Consider the following 17,341-nt stretch of genomic DNA (forward strand, 5'->3'; position numbering starts at 1 on the left):
CACTCGGCACCTTAAACAGTTGCCAGCCATAATCTGAACAGGAAGCACTTGTTGTATGTTCCAACTCGGATTCCTCCGAACTGTCTGCTGCCTGTACATCTTTGCTTATGGATAATGTTATTATTTTATTATTTTTTTATTATTATTATCATTATTTTTTTGTTAATTATAATAAGTTTTTGAACTATTCTAGTTACGTTTATTAAGGTGTTTTAATCATTAAAGTAGGTAGGTTTAACTAAGCTAGTCCCAACTCGATAGTTGGGACTCGTGACCGGCTCGGGCTATCTTTAGTCAATTGGGGTCGCGTACAGAGTACCCGGTGTTACTTAATTGGCCGTTCCAAAAAAAAAAACCATGTACATGTAATAGTATTTCTGGTAGCTTCTCTATCTTTATTTATTTGTATAGTATTGTTATAATATAAATCACTACATTTTAACTCTCACATATAATTAAATAATACATTTTTACATCTTTTTTAAGGAAAATTGGATTTTAATAATCCCAACTTAGTGCAATTGGTCGATAATAATCTCAACTTTAAAAATAGCTGTCACTAGTCCCAACTTTCACACTATTTGTTTTCATTGGACCTCCGTTAAAAAAAATTTAACGACGTTAAGTTTTTTTCAAATTTCAGATTGATATTTTAGGGCTTTTGATCAGAATGAGAATATGAATCGACTAATGTAAAACTTAACTCGAAATGGCGCTTTAAACAATTTGATTTTTGTTAATTAAAAGTTTAAACATCGGAATTGAAACATCCTTTAGTCGTTTGGGCCACCGTTTGATGGTAAGTTTTACATCAATCGATTCGTATCCTCATTCCGATCAAAAGCCCTAAAATATCAGTTTGAAATTTGGAAAAAACTTAACGTCGTTAAGTTTTTTTTAACAGAGGTCCAATGAAAACAAATAGTGTGAAAGTTGGGATCAGTGACAGCTATTTTCAAAGTTTGGATTATTATCGGCCAACTGCGTTAAGTTGGGATTATTAAAATCCAATTTTCCTTTTTTTAACTCTTATCCACATACAACCACTTTTATTATATATTAAAAAATAGATAAATGGTAAACAATGTTCTTCCGAATTTACTGATCTTTTAAATTTTTCTCGCTCATCCACTCACAGCCACTTATAATCGTCTAAAAAATTTTAGAGATTTCTCTCACGTAATTATACAGGAGCTGTTGAGGAGTGATTCAAATCTTTATTTTAGGGGTGTAAGCGAGTTAAGTATGTTATTTGTAAGACCACGCATAGTTGTAACAAAGCATGTAGGGATGTTTTTGACACGTGACGTATCTGTCAGCAATACCTAGTTTCGCAAAAAGATACGTAGTGATAAAATGCACATAACCCCTCTTTCTATCATTACAAAACTATTACTTTTTAAATTTATAATATAGATTAAAAATAAAAAATGATTGGCCGAACAATCTCCCCTCACACCATCGTTGTGTATACAACAAGAGCCTCCAAAACGAGACCCAAAACACATCGGGAGGTGGTGTGCCCGGCGTTTTGGACTTGTTTTCCTCGTTACAACAACACCGCTACATGTTGTCTAAGTTGCTTGAGAACAGTTTGTTAAAAGTTTGAATTGATCCGAGTTTAAATGAGCTCGAGACCGAACATAAAATAAGTTTGTTTCATAAACGAATATGATTTCGAGTTTTACTGATTGAGCTCAAATAGATTTACAAGACTGAACAAGCTTATTAATAAACATGTATTTTCACTAGATTATACATATAAGAGTTCAGACTTGGTGATTAAAGTGTTAAGGCCTGTTGAAATGAATTTAATCATGTGTCACGTTGACTATTAATTACTTCAATAGTTTAATATACAACTACTTACTAAATTCAAACAATTATGATAAATAAAGCTCCACGTTATTAATAATTGTATGATGTAGTTATAAAATATCATGACAACTCTCCAACTCGAACTTTCGTAGTCAATGTCAAATGGAACTCTCTTCCTTTATACCACGTGGCCTGTTCTTAGTGGAACAATAATAAGTATTATAATTTAATTATTATATTTAATATTAATACTTAGTATTCAAATATAAATACATAAAATAATCGTGTTTACTTTATGAGTTAACTTTTAGTCTTATTACTTTATCTCTACATTGTTGTTTTCGTCCCTACAAGGGAGTTTATCTTTGAGTTGGTATCACGTCAAGATGACGTGGAATTTCTCACTAACTAATCCATATAAATTAATACCTCAACCATTAAAAATATTTTCCTAAAAATAGCAACACTATGCACGAATTAATAAGAATAATCTAAGCTTTTAAAAATATTTTTTAGACATATAACAAATCTCTACTCTAATTAAAATGTTTTTATAGTATATTTTCCTAAATAATAAAGCACACAAAGATAAATTACATTTAATTAAAGAAATAATATGACAAAATTAAAAGTTCAACAATCGTGTTTATTCATCCTTTGTTCCTTACAACCATAACAAACTTTCATCGAGTCTTAAAGCTGACACCCCTTAATTAGAAATTGATTTTGACAATATTTCACATATATGATATATATATCCTTTTACATTTCTCATGAATTTAAATCAATCCAAAAATACGTAACAAAGAAAATATACACTTTTAATAAACAGGATTCTATCCCAGTAAATTATTAAACAAAATATTTCTATTGTAATTAGTTTTGAAAATTAACACTTTGAATCATGTATCTAAGAGTTAAGGAAAACAAAATTTAAAAGTGAACCTATTTGAGTATATGACTCAACCAATGTGTATATTGTTCCGAACAATTGAGACTAGTAACACCGAATCTCATACCACCCGACACAAATATTTCAATCATGCTCGAGTTTTTTTAAACCATATTTAATTCATCAAACACTTGGTTTTTAACATTTTTTTAGAACGTCGACTTTTTTTTTATGTTTAAGCCAACACACTTTCTAATTTGGAGGACTCGTTGCTCCACCCTAACCAGACTACGTTGTCTTAACCTGGCCAGCGCTAACTTCAAACTTTGGTTTAGTTGTTTTTTGAAAAATCTTACAGCTGTCTGCCAGTTAAGAGTCGTTGTAGCACCAAAAAAGCAGAACTCTTTAATGTAACAAACTGTGAGATTATTTAATTCATCAAACACTTTGTTTTCGGTATTTAACTTTTTTTTAAATTTTAATATTATTATTATTATTATTAGCTTTTATATTGCTGTTAAACTGTGACCTTATTATTAATATTATTATAATTAGTAGTAGTTTTTATATAACTGTTAAACTTTGATTTTCTTTATTTTGCTTCATACACATGTACTTAGAGCCGAGGGTCTCTTTGGAAGCCACCTCTTTATTCCTTCGGATAGAGGCACGGTGTGCCTACATCCCACCTTCCCCAGACCCTACCTATGGCTTTGCTGTCGGTGGGATTTTACTGGGTATGATTGATTGATTGATTAAATTTTAATATTTTTTAATAATATTAAACACCTAACATTTAATTTAATTAATAATAATAATAATAATATTAACCCATATTTACGGCGGTCATTTCACATATATATACCCGCACGGATTCACCAACCTTCAACGAATTCATTAATTTCAAGCAATTAAAAAAACCATTCTCACGAAACCCTAACCCTCAAATCCCAAATCCAATTCCTCAAATACACCTTCAATTTCATCAAATTAACAATCACCCAACACCAATTCCATCATCCCGATTCCAAAAAACCCAAAACCCCCAATTTTCACCCACCAAATCGATCCAATTTCAGTCCAATTTCAATCCAATTTCAATAAGTTCATCTTCAAATAATCAAAATTAACACTCACCCACAACCAATTCAAACCCCCTGATTCCAAAAACCCCAAAACCCTCAATTTTCACCCACCAAATCGATCCAGTTTACCCAATCTCAATGTTTCAACAACCCGGAAACTGGAGTCGATACGAAGACAAGCTGTTCGAAGAGGCGTTGGTGATGTACCCGGACGACGTAATCGGCAGGTGGCAGAAGATCGCCGGAGCAGTTCCCGGAACGACGCCGGAGCAAGTTAGAGCTCATTACGAGGTCTTGGTGCATGATTTGGTCCAGATTGATTCGGGTCGGGTTGAGTTACCGAGTTATGTCGATGGTGATGGTGATGAGTCGATGGTGAGTTGGGATCCGGAGTTACGAGCGAGTCAGATTTTGTTTGGGAATAATAAAGGCGGGAAGCAGGGAGACGGTGAACGGAAGAAAGGCACGCCGTGGACCGAAGAAGAACATCGGTACGTTTTAAAAGAAATACGGGCACGGGTACCGATAATGATACTGTACCGAAAACAAAAGTATCGGTACATGTATTTAAAGAAATTTATTTTTTAATGTTTTTTTTGGTTTGTTTTATTTGTTTTTGTAATTTTGTTATTTTAATGGTACCGGTATTGAAAGTACTGAATAGTAGATATTGTACCGGTTACCGAACCGGTACAGACTGAACAAATTTTGTTTTTTTTTTAAAGAAATATCTGTACGTTTATTTAAAAAGAAATTTATTTTTTAATGTTTTTTTTGTTACTTGTTTATATTTGTTTTCGATAATTTTGTTATTTTTAATGATACCGGTATTGAAAATACTGATATTGAATAGTAGATATTTATTGAATCGGTAAGGAGTTAACACATTTATTTGTTTATTTTAAATGTTTTTGGTACTTGTACCATTTGGTGTCGTTGGTATTGGACTGAAAAAATCGGTACGATATTTGTTTAATATATAGTTTTTGCTCGTTTCTTGATATTCGTAAATGGTATCGGTACCATTGAAAGTAGCAAATGATACCGATACTCTACCAAGCAAAACACAAACGGTACTTTTTTTTCTTCATGTTTTCGGTATCTGCATCATTTGGTTTGAGGTTTGATTATTTTCAGTGGTACCGATACCATTGAAAATACTGAAAACACAATTGGTACTGGTATCAGTATTAATTTTTTATTTATGTTTTTGGTATTGATACCCTTTTGTTTTATTGTTTTTGGTATTTTCATTGGTACTGGTACTGAACTGAAAAAATCGGTCAGGTATCTGGTATATGGTTTTACTCATTTTCGGTAAATTAATATTTGTTGGTTATTTTTAATCGGGCTTCAACGGTACGGCAAGGGAGACTGGCGGAGCATATCGCGAAACGTCGTCGTTTCTCGAACACCAACACAAGTCGCAAGCCATGCACAAAAGTATTTTCTCCGGCAAAATTCGATAAAGAAAGAGAGGAAGCGGTCGAGCATTCACGACATCACCACCACGGCGGATACAATGGCGGTGCTGCCACCGCCGCCGGCGAACTTTGGCGGAGGAGGGCCAACAGGACAGTTGGGGTATGAACAAAGCTATGGGTATAATATCTAGAGAGTACATATGACTATATGAGAGGTTATTTGTAATATTATATATATAGAATAATATTATTTGAATTTACAAGTTAACAACCCATTGCCATGTGGTTTAGGTTTAGATAATGTTTGGATTATGTAAGTACAATTTGATTATAATAATAATTGATGATGATGTTATAGATATTTTATTTTTTTTATTTTGTGAGGTTTTAATGAGTCATAGTTGATGTTATAAACAGTGTTTTGTATTTATAATTACAAGAGGTTAAATGAGTTGACTCGCTCATAGGTTGTGTGTTGAGTCGATTTAATTGTAAGTTAGCTTGTTAAAAGTTTGAATTAAGCTGACTTGATTGTAAGTTAGCTTGTTAAAAGCTTGAATTGAGGTGTGATATGAGTTGGGTTATAATGGATGTTATAGATATTTTGCTTTTTTAAATCTAAGCCTTGTTCTTGAGTTTTTTAATCAAGGAAAGAAAAGAAAATGAGAGGGAATGATAAGAAAGGGAAGGGAAATGAAAGAATTTTTTTTTAATTAGGTGTGTTCTTGAGTTGGAAGGAAATTAGAGAAAAAGAAAGGATAACTATGTTAAAAAATAGTTATCATTAGTAATCATCCCATTTTTGAGAGGATAACTTATTGGGAAAATACATTAATTTAATCTTTCCTAACTCCTCCTACTCCTTTCCTTTCCATCCTAAAAAAACTCAAGAACACTCATTTTTTAATTATCCTTAGTTTTCCTTTCCTTTCCCTCATTTAAAAAAATTCAAGAACAGGGCGTAAATGTTTTAATGACCCCTAATTGATGTTAGATATTTTATACTATTTTATTTAATTTATGAGGTTGTTGAATGAGTTTTTTCGCTTGTAAGTTAACTTGCTAAAAGCTCGAATTTAGCTTGTTATAGGTGTGATATGAGTTGGATCATAATTAATGATATAAATATTTTATTTATTATTTACATCTTAGGGTTTTAACAAGTTATAATTAATGTACAGATATTTATTTTTTAAACCTTAAGGGTTTATTGAGTTGACACGCTCGTAGGTTGCGAGATGAGTCTGATTGTAAGTTAGCTTGCTAAAAGCTGAAATTGAATTATATAAGTGCTTGTAAGTTAGCATGCTAAAAGCTTAAATTGAGCTCATATAAGTGTGACATGACTTGGATTATAATCGATGTTGTAGATATTTTATTTATTAAGTCTTAAGGGTTTTTTAATGACCAATAATTAATGCTAAGATAATTTTATTTCTTAAAACGGTTTAAATGAGATGTTATAGATATTTTATTTCTTAATCGATTCAAATGAGTCAACTCACTTGTAGGTTGTGCAATGAGTCAACTCTCTCGTTAATAAACTTGCTAAAAGCTCGAATCAAGTGGTTATGAGTGTGATATGAGTTGGATTATAATTGATGTGGATGTGTGAATACTAACACATAAATGAAAATGATGTTTGACTATTCTGGTCGAGTCTTTTGACTTGTGAAAGTGAACCATCTTTAGTACATTTGATTCCACCATTCACAAATCACTATCAGTACTTCCTTGTATGTACTTCATGATTGGTAGTTTTTCATTTTCATGAGTTAGTTGGTGGGTTGTTTAAATGGTCACTAAATTTTGGGTTTATCTTGTTATTTTATTCTTTCTCATTTTCAGTATTTGTGATCTCATTTATTCATTCTTGTAAATGAAAATGATGTGACTAATAAAATGTTTGTAAGAAGATGAGTTTAAATAAAATGAATATATTTTTTTTGAAGTTACAATTTTATTGACATTAAATCAAAATTATAGTTTGTTTGTTGTTTATAAACTATTCCAAATAGTTTTTAAAGGTTTTGATAAAGTTCATGTCAGTCCCACGAGATATTAAACAAAGTTTTGGGACTCATTTGTGACGAACCATTCTCACTAATAAAATGAAAGTACATGTAAAAATAGTGTTGAACAAAGAAAATCACATGGTAGATTCGACTCATCGAAGTCACTTAATGAGTCGACTCACTCGTTAGTTAACTTGATAAAAGTTCGACATATCGAATCACACGGTTATTAATATGACAAGACTTGGATTATAACTGATGTGGATGTGTGAATACTAACACATAAATGAATATGATGTTTGACTATTTGGATTGAGTCTTTTGACTTGTGAAAGTGAACCATCTTTGGTTCATTTCACCATTCACATATCACTATCAATTCTCCATTGTAACTTGTAAGTACTTCATGATTGGTAGTTTTTACCTTTATTTAGTTGTTGGACTCTTTGAATGTAATAATTAAGGGCATATTCTTTTCTTGGTTAAATGGTAAATTATCTTACGTGCACTTTAATTTACAAAACCTGATCATCTAAAACACGTAAACATAAAGTTGTTTTATTCTACTTGACTATTTGACTATGCAATTGACCGAGTGTGCTCTGCATTTGTTCGGTCAATGTATTTGCTAACTCATAAGCTTAAGCGGTAACTCATGAGTTGTCTTTTCATATAAGTTAACAAGGGTAAACCTTTAACAATACAAACTTTAGAATGCACGAATAACTCATTTAAACACGTGTGTCAGTAAAAACAAAAATAGACCTTTAAATACTTGAGATAGAGAAACTCTCCCATATTAGTTAATTTTATATCTCAACTAACCTCATTGACTAGTGTTGGCATTCTGTTCAGATTCAAATGCCTCTAATTTCAAATTGTTATGTCATTACGTGTGACTATCTCTATTGTAGAAAGAAAAAAAGTAAAGAAAGACTAAATTCACTAATAAATCCTAGAAAAAAGTACTTTTTTACACATGCATAGTCTAAAACGTCTTTTATTAAGGGTTTATAAATATTATAATATTTTACACTCTAACTCTAACCCTTCTTGTAAACCATTCGATTTTTTTTCAATCTTCAAATTCACAACATGGCCCATAGTTCCTTAATACAACAACAATCATACCGAGTAAAGTCACACCCATAACAAAATTATATGTAAGGTCAGAGAAAGGTTAGATGTAGACAAACTATACATCTATCCCAAGGGATCATAGGGAGACTGCTTCCAGTGTAACCCTCGACTCTATATACGACAGTCGGCTCATAGTTCCTTAATGATGATATGAATTCACTGCTTATTGATCATTCTAATTGTTATAATTAAATAGCCTTCTTATACAATTAAAGTAATTAATCAACTACATAATGATTTTAGAGCTAAAGACATGATTTTGTCAACATATCATAAATTTTCATGTCACATTGTATATAACGTCAACAAGATATTAAAAGTTAGGTCTCACGCGTAATGAACCAATTTCACTATCAAAGAAAAAGTACGTGATATGTCTTACCATCATTGTTGTATTGTTTTCATACCAAATAAAGTGTTGAATAAAGAAAATCACATGTTTGATCAAAATCTTATTTCATGAAAAAGACCCAAAATGAGCAATTGTATGAGCAACAACAAACTATCCCTTGAGTATGCCTTCAATCCTTCTGATTGTCGCTTGAGTAGCATGAAAAGATGCATCTAGAACACCCTCGAAGATTGAGGTCCAACGTTGGCACTTCCAAAAGCTGAAATAGCTAACGCTGGTTTTGTATCATCGTTATTATACCGAAAGTGTACAAGTCCTTTAGGAAACACGGAAATAACACCAATTTGTAGGCTTTGTTTGAAAAGTATGTTACTAGTATCCACAAACCCTACTTGAGTGATCATGAAACAAGAAACATAAGCTCTGAAGCCCTAGGATGTATATGAACTTGATTATTGATCTTGTAGGGAACTCAAGAATCACATATGAAACACTTTGACCATTAAGCGCCGGAAACTCATTCATGCTCTCTTTCAATGGCTTAAAAGTTGTTGGGTAGTCACCACCCGCCATTTGTCACATCTTTGTGAGTGTGAGATACTCGGCATTGACAATGTTGTTTGGTGCTACAAAATTCATAAGGATGTTGGGGTCTCCTGCATTCGCTATGCAAAATATAGCAAACACGAGTACCGAATTCAAAATCATCTTATAATTTAAATAGATTGTAGAATTATTGGGAGTTGATTTTTATATCTTGTGACATGGGATTCAAGAATAAACTTATGGAAAACACAATGTTGTTCATCAAGGTTTTTAGCTAGCAATTGTCTAGGAATTTATGTTTGTTGTCATGTTCATATAATGCATTGTTTATGATTTATTAATTTATTGCTTTTTAAACCTTTTAATGTTGTCTTTTCTTATATTATTGTGTCATTTTTTATAATTTTATTTGTGTTATAAAATGTGTAATTTAATTTAAAACTCAGGGAAAATCATATTTGATCAATATAAATAAACAGATGTCACACCTCATGTACTTTTGTCTCTATTAAGATTTAAACCCATAACTAATCATTTTAATATTGTTACGCAAAGTGCCAAACATATGTTTGGATTTATTTATAAAGATTAATTTGTTTTTTAATACGTTTTAAGGTTCAAAATGTATACCATCTCTTTTAAAAATATTATATTATGCCTCTCCTTTCATAACAATTTTCTTCTCTCATATTCATATTGTTCACGTTTGCATATGATTATAATAAATGGTGTGATAGTATTAAGACCATCCGGTATACATCATTTCAGGTCATTGGGAATGTTGAGGTGCCGCCCGTGAGCACATTAGCACACCACGCCGCCCCTGGTCATTAGTGAGGCGGTGCAAATGACGTATACTTGTCATCTGCCCCACTTAACCAAAAATATTTTTTTTTTGTTTTTTTTCTTTATAGTTTCTTTTTGTTATTTAATAATATAAATAAAAAGAAATGGTGAAGAATAGTGTATAACATGGATTGATTGTGGACTTGAATGATAGAGGAAAAACTGAGGTGACGCTAACATGGTGGATTATGGAATAAGGAGAATGATGGATAACATAGCCTAATAAGAACACAATAACTACATGAATATGTCACCATACACATATAACATTAAACACCAACAATACATGAATCAAACATATACCTGGCATATAACACGCTACGACACAAATTCTAAGGTTGTCTCGTTTGTTGACATTATTCGAAAATAAAAGGGCAACAATTTCTAATATATACTAACATAGTAATCACATTAAGATTTAGGGGATTCTCAAACGCAGAAAAGGATACAATAACTTCAAAAAGAATTGAATGAGGAGCCGTATGGTGTGAAAAATCTCATCTAAAGTGACAATAATAGTGACTTACCTGTCAATTTTTTCACTGTCACCCAAAAAAACAACTTTGCTTTACGTAAAGTTATATAAAACCTCAAGAAATTTGTACACTTGAATTTCATGTTTTCACGGTGAAACTTAGTTTTTATATTTTCAAACACGACACGAGTTTTTCGAGTTGACACAACAACAACATTTATTAGCCGTTTCCTTTTCTATTGCATTTTTTTATTTTAGCGTTAATTTTTAAAAATATTCAGCTAAAATAAATGTTACAATAAAGTGGCAGGTAAGGGAACAACAAGCTGCGCCGTCGATCCTATTATAAACGAAGCTTTGAGTTTTAGGAGCCGAAAAATTATTATTCACGACCTGCTGAACCCTAGTCGAAAAAGCCACAACCTTCGGGGCCAGGAAACCAAATGTATCAAAAGAAAAGGGAAAAACACGTGTTGATATTTTCAAAATCGTAACCCAAAACTGACGAGAACCCATTTAGTCTAAACCTAAATACAAGAATTTCATGTTAGGTTTGTCTCGCATTGATAAGTACTAAACTGAAGATTGAGGCCTATAACTTTGCCAGCCCAATTGTCTATCAATAGTTCGACAACAAAATTTATTCGCCAAATCATAGACATTATCAATGTTCGGAAACCACATATACAAGAGATCAAAACAACTTGATCTAGCCCGAAAACCCGGCTTTAATCTTCTGAATCGTAGCAACATCCGTTTTAAACGATAACGCCCACACTTGATCATCGATAGTCGAATTAAAAACCAAGTTTTGAACAGGCACAGTCCCCTGGCTCGCACTCCCGAAAGTCGATATACTTAACTGGCTCGCACAAGTCCCTTAGGGAACACAAATATGTCACCTTATTGTAACTTTTGTGTAAACAAGTTATTAGTGGTGTCAACAAACCCGACATCTAATGAGCCTGATATCACAAACAAGAGCTCGAAAGCCTGTGGGTGCGTGTGGGCGGTTAACTTTGTTGGTTGGGAACTCGAGTACATCATAAGCAACGCTTTAATCTTGGCCCGTTTAAGTTAAGAGATATCGAGCAAGCTCATCTAGCTTCAAGCTCTATTTCTGAAGCTCAAGCGAGACTCGTGTATTGTATTTCTAGCTCGAGCTTGGATCACAGGTGGCTCCGATCGATCACACTCATAGAAATTAAAGACGACACAAGATGAGAGTTTCACGTACGAGATACACTCGGTAGTAGCAAATAACAAGATATTATAATATGAAAAGATACCAAAAATAGACATTTTAACAGATTTTTAAGCTAAAATAGATATTGACTTTTAGTCCACAAAAAGATAAATATATCCATAACCAATCAATTAGACAAAGCCTAATAAGCTAAACAAACCAAGAAAGAAAAAGCTTTTAGTCTACATAATAAACATCGAAAAGAATACGTTGCACACGATAGCATTGGTTGACGGAATGGCGCTGACTGAAATACAGCCCGAAAAAACGTCACTTAACACTCGTTGAGCTGACTAAAGGATAGCCGTTATAGGCGATGTGGCTTTTGATTGGAGGATGAAAAAGCATCGTCTAAAATACAGTCAGTCTTAAACGTGCATTGTTTTGACCGGTTGTTTACGCGAATCCCTGATCACTCCATGTATATTTTGACTTTAAAAATGCTTGTTTTGACTTAAAAGAATATAGAAATTGATCTATTTACCATCATGTTCTACTAAAAGCACCAGCAATACCCAAATAGTCTTTTGACAATCCAATAGTCAAACGGCACAACGAATAAAAAAAAAACCTCTGACCCACCCTGAAACTGCAACGTTGTTGCTTCCGGGTCAGCAATGCCAACCCAGTGCAAGCAGCGTCGCCTCAAACGGCTTCTTTTAAATGCTCACATTGCCCCGATGAAGCACAATGGGTCAAACGAGGCTGTTTAGAATGCATATCTATAGTGAAGGATAATAAGAGTCCATGTATGTTATTCTATTGTACAATACAATAATAAATCCATATCAAATAGAAAACCTCAACCCGAGAACAAAACTCACAACCAAACTCTCAACAAAGGATAATAACCTTACACCATTTTACGATCACCCCATCACATTATTCTTCAACAACTTTTTTATTATCACTGAAAGCGCAGCTGCACTAACCCCACATTCATCCTGACCAAAACACGACTTACCTTCTTCAGCCGCCTTACACAACCTAGGATCCAACGGTACTTTCCCAAGAAACGGGACCCCCATTTCCACGCACATCCTCGCAGCACCACCACCGCTACTATCAAACACCTCACTACGTGCAACCAAACCCAACAACTCAGGCGCCTTTTCCTTCAAAACCCCCATCACCCACTCTGTCACATCCTCGGGTTCTTCCCCGTTTTCAGCCCGTTTCAGATACTTGAAATCTGTAACGGGCTGAGTCAACCCGCTCATGTTTTCAACCACCCCGAGAACGGGAATCCCGACCTTTTTACAAAAACTTATTTCTTTCCTAACGTCGATTAACGACACTTGTTGTGGGGTCGTGACGATAATCGCACCGTCAATTCCTGTTTCTTTTAAAAACTGGACGATCGAGATGTGTTCGTCTGACGTCCCGGGCGGAGCGTCGACGACTAGAAAATCGAGCTCGCCCCAATATACGTCTTTTAGGAATTGTTTTATGATGCCGTTTTTACGTGGGCCTCGCCAAATGACCGCGTCGTTGGGGTCCGGGAGCATGAACCCAATTGACATGACTCCGATTGAATCTATGTAGACTGGGGACCAACCGAGGTTGCTTTGGTGGATTTCTTGGCCTTCAAGCCCGAGCATTTTTGGGATGCTGGGCCCACATATGTCGATGTCGAGAAGGCCGACTTGGAAGTCCATGTCAGCGAGGGCGAACGAGAGTTGGGCTGAAAATGTGCTCTTTCCGACCCCGCCTTTGCCAGATAGGACTAGGATTTTGTGTTTTACTGTTGCCATCCTTTCTGCAATTGCAACCAAATCTGTTGCACAAAAAATGAAGATTATATATAAAGTTTAAATATAAATCAATAATATCAACAATTCAATATGATTTCACAGGGGAATAAGCAAATCTATCATGAAAAAAGTTAAGTCAAAGTATTGGAATTCTAACAACATTCAAAGCAGAGTGTGTTTCAATTATAGAACAAATGCACAGGTTCATCTGTTATCACTAATTTGAGGTTATTTCACAGTATAGTGTCTAGGGGTGCAAACAACCCGAGCCGAGCTCGGCTTGTTTTGACTTACAAAAGCTCAAGATCGGCTTGTGAGTCTTTTAAGAAGCTCGAGCTTGCCTCGGGCTCAGCTCATCTTTTATTTATTTATTACTTTTTTAACATATTAAATTTTTTTTATATATTTCAAGAAACTTTAAACAAACCTCAGCTCGAGTTGAGCTCGTGTGCAGTACCTTTAAAGAGCCAAAGCTCGGCTTGAGCTCGGTTTTGTAGCATGAAATTAATACATAGAAGTCCAAAAAAGCCAAAACATAAAAATACACAAGGCTCGTTAAAACTTGATGAGCCTAATCAATCTTCTGATACAAAGCACGAACTCGGGCTCGATAACTGAACAAGCTTTATTTCAGCCTCAAGCTCAACAAGTTTTGAGCTTTTTATTGATCTGATCTTGGGTAGCTCAGGTCTCAAGAGCGGCGCACCCCTAAAAGTATCAACTTCTGAAGGATTTCTACTTCAATTTGATGATAATTTAATATGTAAAACTAAATCTTGAATAACACCTTAACATAGAAATCTGAAAAAACCAAATCTTAAGACTTGATGATCCTAAAAGATGTTCCCATACAAAGCTCGAACTCAGACTCGATAACTGAACACGTTTTATTTCAGCCTCAGGCTCAACAAGTTTTGAGCTTTTTATCGATCTGATCTTGAGTAGCTCAAGAAGGGGCACACCCCTAATAGTGTCAATTTCTGAATGTTTTCGACTTCAATTTGATGAAAACTTGATATGTAAAACTAAACCTTGAATAACAACTTAACAAGTGCTAAACTGCTAATTCTAATTACTGCAGCTACGAATCTCCTTGAAGCATACCAACTAATTCACATAAAAACTAATCAGAAACCAATGACAAATCACACAAACTTATTTCATCAACACATTTTGTTGCGTAAGTAAGTCAGTATTATATATTTGGTAATTATATGTTCATATTCTGTATCATTTTTCAGTTCCATATGTTCTGCTCAGCTCAGGCTCGATAAAGCTCAGCTCGTTTCAAGCTTTTACCTATCTAAAGTAGCTAGCGAGCGGCTCGGCTCGTTTGCACGCCTAATATATTCACATGTAAAACTAAACCTAACTAATTCACATAACAACTAACTAACTAATTATCTAATAATAATAAAACAAAACCTGGATCAGGTCCTTTAGGAGCAGAAGCAGAAGCCTCTTGATTCGGGCAACCGGCACACGCGTCGGCTTTACCGGCATCTTCCGATTCTGTCCCCGGGCAATCTGTAACAACAGGAACAAATAAAATCAAATGAATTAAGTCAAAATCAACAAAATATAAAAACTAATTGAATTAAACAATAACTCATAATAATAATAATAATAATAATCATAATTCATACGTTCGTTGGCGTCAGCAGGCACTTCTGTGTGGTTTCCGTTATCCATTTCGTTATTTCCGTTGAGTTGCGTGAAGGAGGAGAAGAATAAGGCTGAGGGGTGTGGAGCGCGAGAAAGGGCGCGAGCACCACACCACCGAGGCGCGAGAGGGGCGCGAGAGGGGCGCGAGCACGAAAAACAAAGCAGGCGCAAGGGGGTTCGCGGGACCTGTGGGGCGTAAATGGGCTTGGGAATGGTGAAAAGAGCCGTTGGAGTCTTAAAAATGAGCCGTTGGCTCTTTATTTAATAAAAAAAAAAATTTTTTTACTCCTATAAATTACCCATTTTATACAACACTTAACACAACTTCAAAAAAAAACCAAACTTACCTATTTCTTTATACAACACTTCCTATATATTACCCATTTCTTTCAAACTTTTTTAAAAAAACCTTTACAGAATCCTATATAATACCCCTAAATCAACCCATTTTTATCATATCAAACACAACTTCAATCTCCAAACTCATATATAATATCCCAAACTCCTATATAATACCCAAAAAAAATCCAAAAACAACCCAATTTTTTTTTTTAAAAATAATGTCGTCGTACTCGTCTGATTCCGACTCATCCGAAGAGGATGATTTGCTTCTTCATGTAGGGGGAGTTTTGACCGCAACCGTGGTCAATCTCTTGCAAAATCAAGCCCATCAACCCCGACTCCCGAGGGTTAGAGCACCACCTCGTGATCGTGATCGATCGGGTGCTAACGATACTTTGATGAGGCATTATTTTAGCCCTCAACCGGTATACGCGGAGTCGGATTTTCGAACTCGTTTTCGAATGAGCAGGCAATTGTTCACGCGTATAGCGAGTGATTTAGAGGCACGGTATCCCTTTTTTCAACAAAGGGAGGATGCTAGGGGTCTTCCCGGTTTTACCCCTCTTCAAAAATGCACGGCTGCTATCCGTCAATTAGCGTACGGCATCTCGTCGGACGCTTTGGATGAGTATTTACAGATGTCGAAAAGGGTTGCACGTGAATCCCTTCATTTTTTCTGCCAAGGTAAAAAACATTAATTTTACTTTTTATTAAATATTTATTACATTTTGTAATATATATTGTACGTAGGAGTCATATCGACTTACGCTCGGAGATATCTGCGTAAACCTACAACGTATGACATCCAACGCATATATGAGGTGCACGCAGAAAAACATGGTTTTCCTGGGATGCTAGGTAGCATCGATTGTACGCATGTTGGATGGGCTATGTGTCCAACGGCCTGGCGAGGTCAGTTCCACCGTGGTGATCATGAAGGGCCGACCCTCATACTTGAGGCGGCGGTTTCACAGGATCTTTGGTTTTGGCATGCTTTTTTTGGTGTTGCTGGGTCAAATAACGACCTTAATGTTATCGATCAGTCACATTTGATCAACGACCTTATCGACGGGGTTGAACCACCTCAATCTTTTCTTGCAAATGAAGAACTCTTCAAGTACGGGTACTATCTGGTCGATGGTATTTACAACGAATGGGCTGTGTTAGTTCAAGCTTTTACAGATCCAGTCGCCGACAAACGGAAGTATTTTACGAAGAAGCAAGAGTCTGCTAGAAAAGATATTGAAAGAGCTTTTGGAGCTATAAAAAAACAATATTATGTTCTGGCGAACCCGATACGTTATTGGACTCGGGAGAGGATAATGGACGTCGTCTACACGTGTCTTATCCTACACAACATGACGTTAGAAGACGAGGGCAAAGCTATATGCCAAAACTACCAAGGTGACATTCCGCCACAACCGTCCACAATCAATGATCAACAAAAACTTCATAACATAGCAAATATCAAGAGCCGTGAGATACACGGGGATCTTCGACATGAGTTGGTTGAACATTTGTGGGCGAGGCGACCAGATGATCTTGTATTAGATTAGTTTTATTATTAAATATTATTGTTTGTTTAATTTTTAGTATGTTTTTTTTTATTATGAATTTTCAAAAAAATGTGTGTTTTTTTAAATAATTTTTGAGTTTGTTTAATAATACGTTTTTTTAATACATTTATAAAAAAATAAAAAAAAAACCGCTCGCGCCCCCTCTCGCGCCCCTCCACACCATG

The 17,341-nt window shown here is 34.7% G+C and overlaps 1 protein-coding gene and 2 pseudogenes across 1 annotated transcript; 1 reads left to right on the top strand and 2 right to left on the bottom strand.

Moving 5' to 3' along the window:
* The first annotated feature begins 3,547 nt into the window (after positions 1 to 3,547).
* LOC143557469 (transcription factor SRM1 pseudogene) lies at positions 3,548 to 5,581 on the top strand (annotated as a pseudogene).
* Positions 5,582 to 8,609: 3,028 nt separating this feature from the next.
* Positions 8,610 to 9,454, bottom strand: LOC143557460 (putative germin-like protein 9-2; annotated as a pseudogene).
* Positions 9,455 to 12,608: 3,154 nt separating this feature from the next.
* Positions 12,609 to 15,322, bottom strand: LOC143557486 (cytosolic Fe-S cluster assembly factor NBP35-like). The gene is made up of 3 exons (XM_077046544.1): positions 15,240 to 15,322; positions 15,019 to 15,120; positions 12,609 to 13,616 (listed from the first exon to the last, which is right to left on the bottom strand). The coding sequence occupies exons 1-3, from the start codon at positions 15,283 to 15,285 to the stop codon at positions 12,709 to 12,711; spliced, it is 1,056 nt and encodes a 351-aa protein (XP_076902659.1). The 5' UTR covers positions 15,286 to 15,322; the 3' UTR covers positions 12,609 to 12,708.
* Positions 15,323 to 17,341: the final 2,019 nt, after the last annotated feature.

This window comes from Bidens hawaiensis, unplaced genomic scaffold, assembly GCF_021521415.1.
Source record: "Bidens hawaiensis isolate Kalapana, Puna unplaced genomic scaffold, B.hawaiensis_p1.1 tig00018977_1, whole genome shotgun sequence".
In the NCBI taxonomy this organism is placed as follows: Eukaryota; Viridiplantae; Streptophyta; class Magnoliopsida; order Asterales; family Asteraceae; genus Bidens; species Bidens hawaiensis.

Excerpts from the sequence above, each read along its gene's own strand:
- LOC143557486 (XM_077046544.1), bottom strand. The coding sequence starts at position 15,285 with ATGGATAACGGAAACCACACAGAAGTGCCTGCTGACGCCAACGAAC. Across the intron at positions 15,121-15,239 it reads GCCTGCTGACGCCAACGAAC|ATTGCCCGGGGACAGAATCG; the intron begins GTATGAATTATG and ends CTGTTGTTACAG. Across the intron at positions 13,617-15,018 it reads TCCTAAAGGACCTGATCCAG|ATTTGGTTGCAATTGCAGAA; the intron begins GTTTTGTTTTAT and ends TTTGTGCAACAG.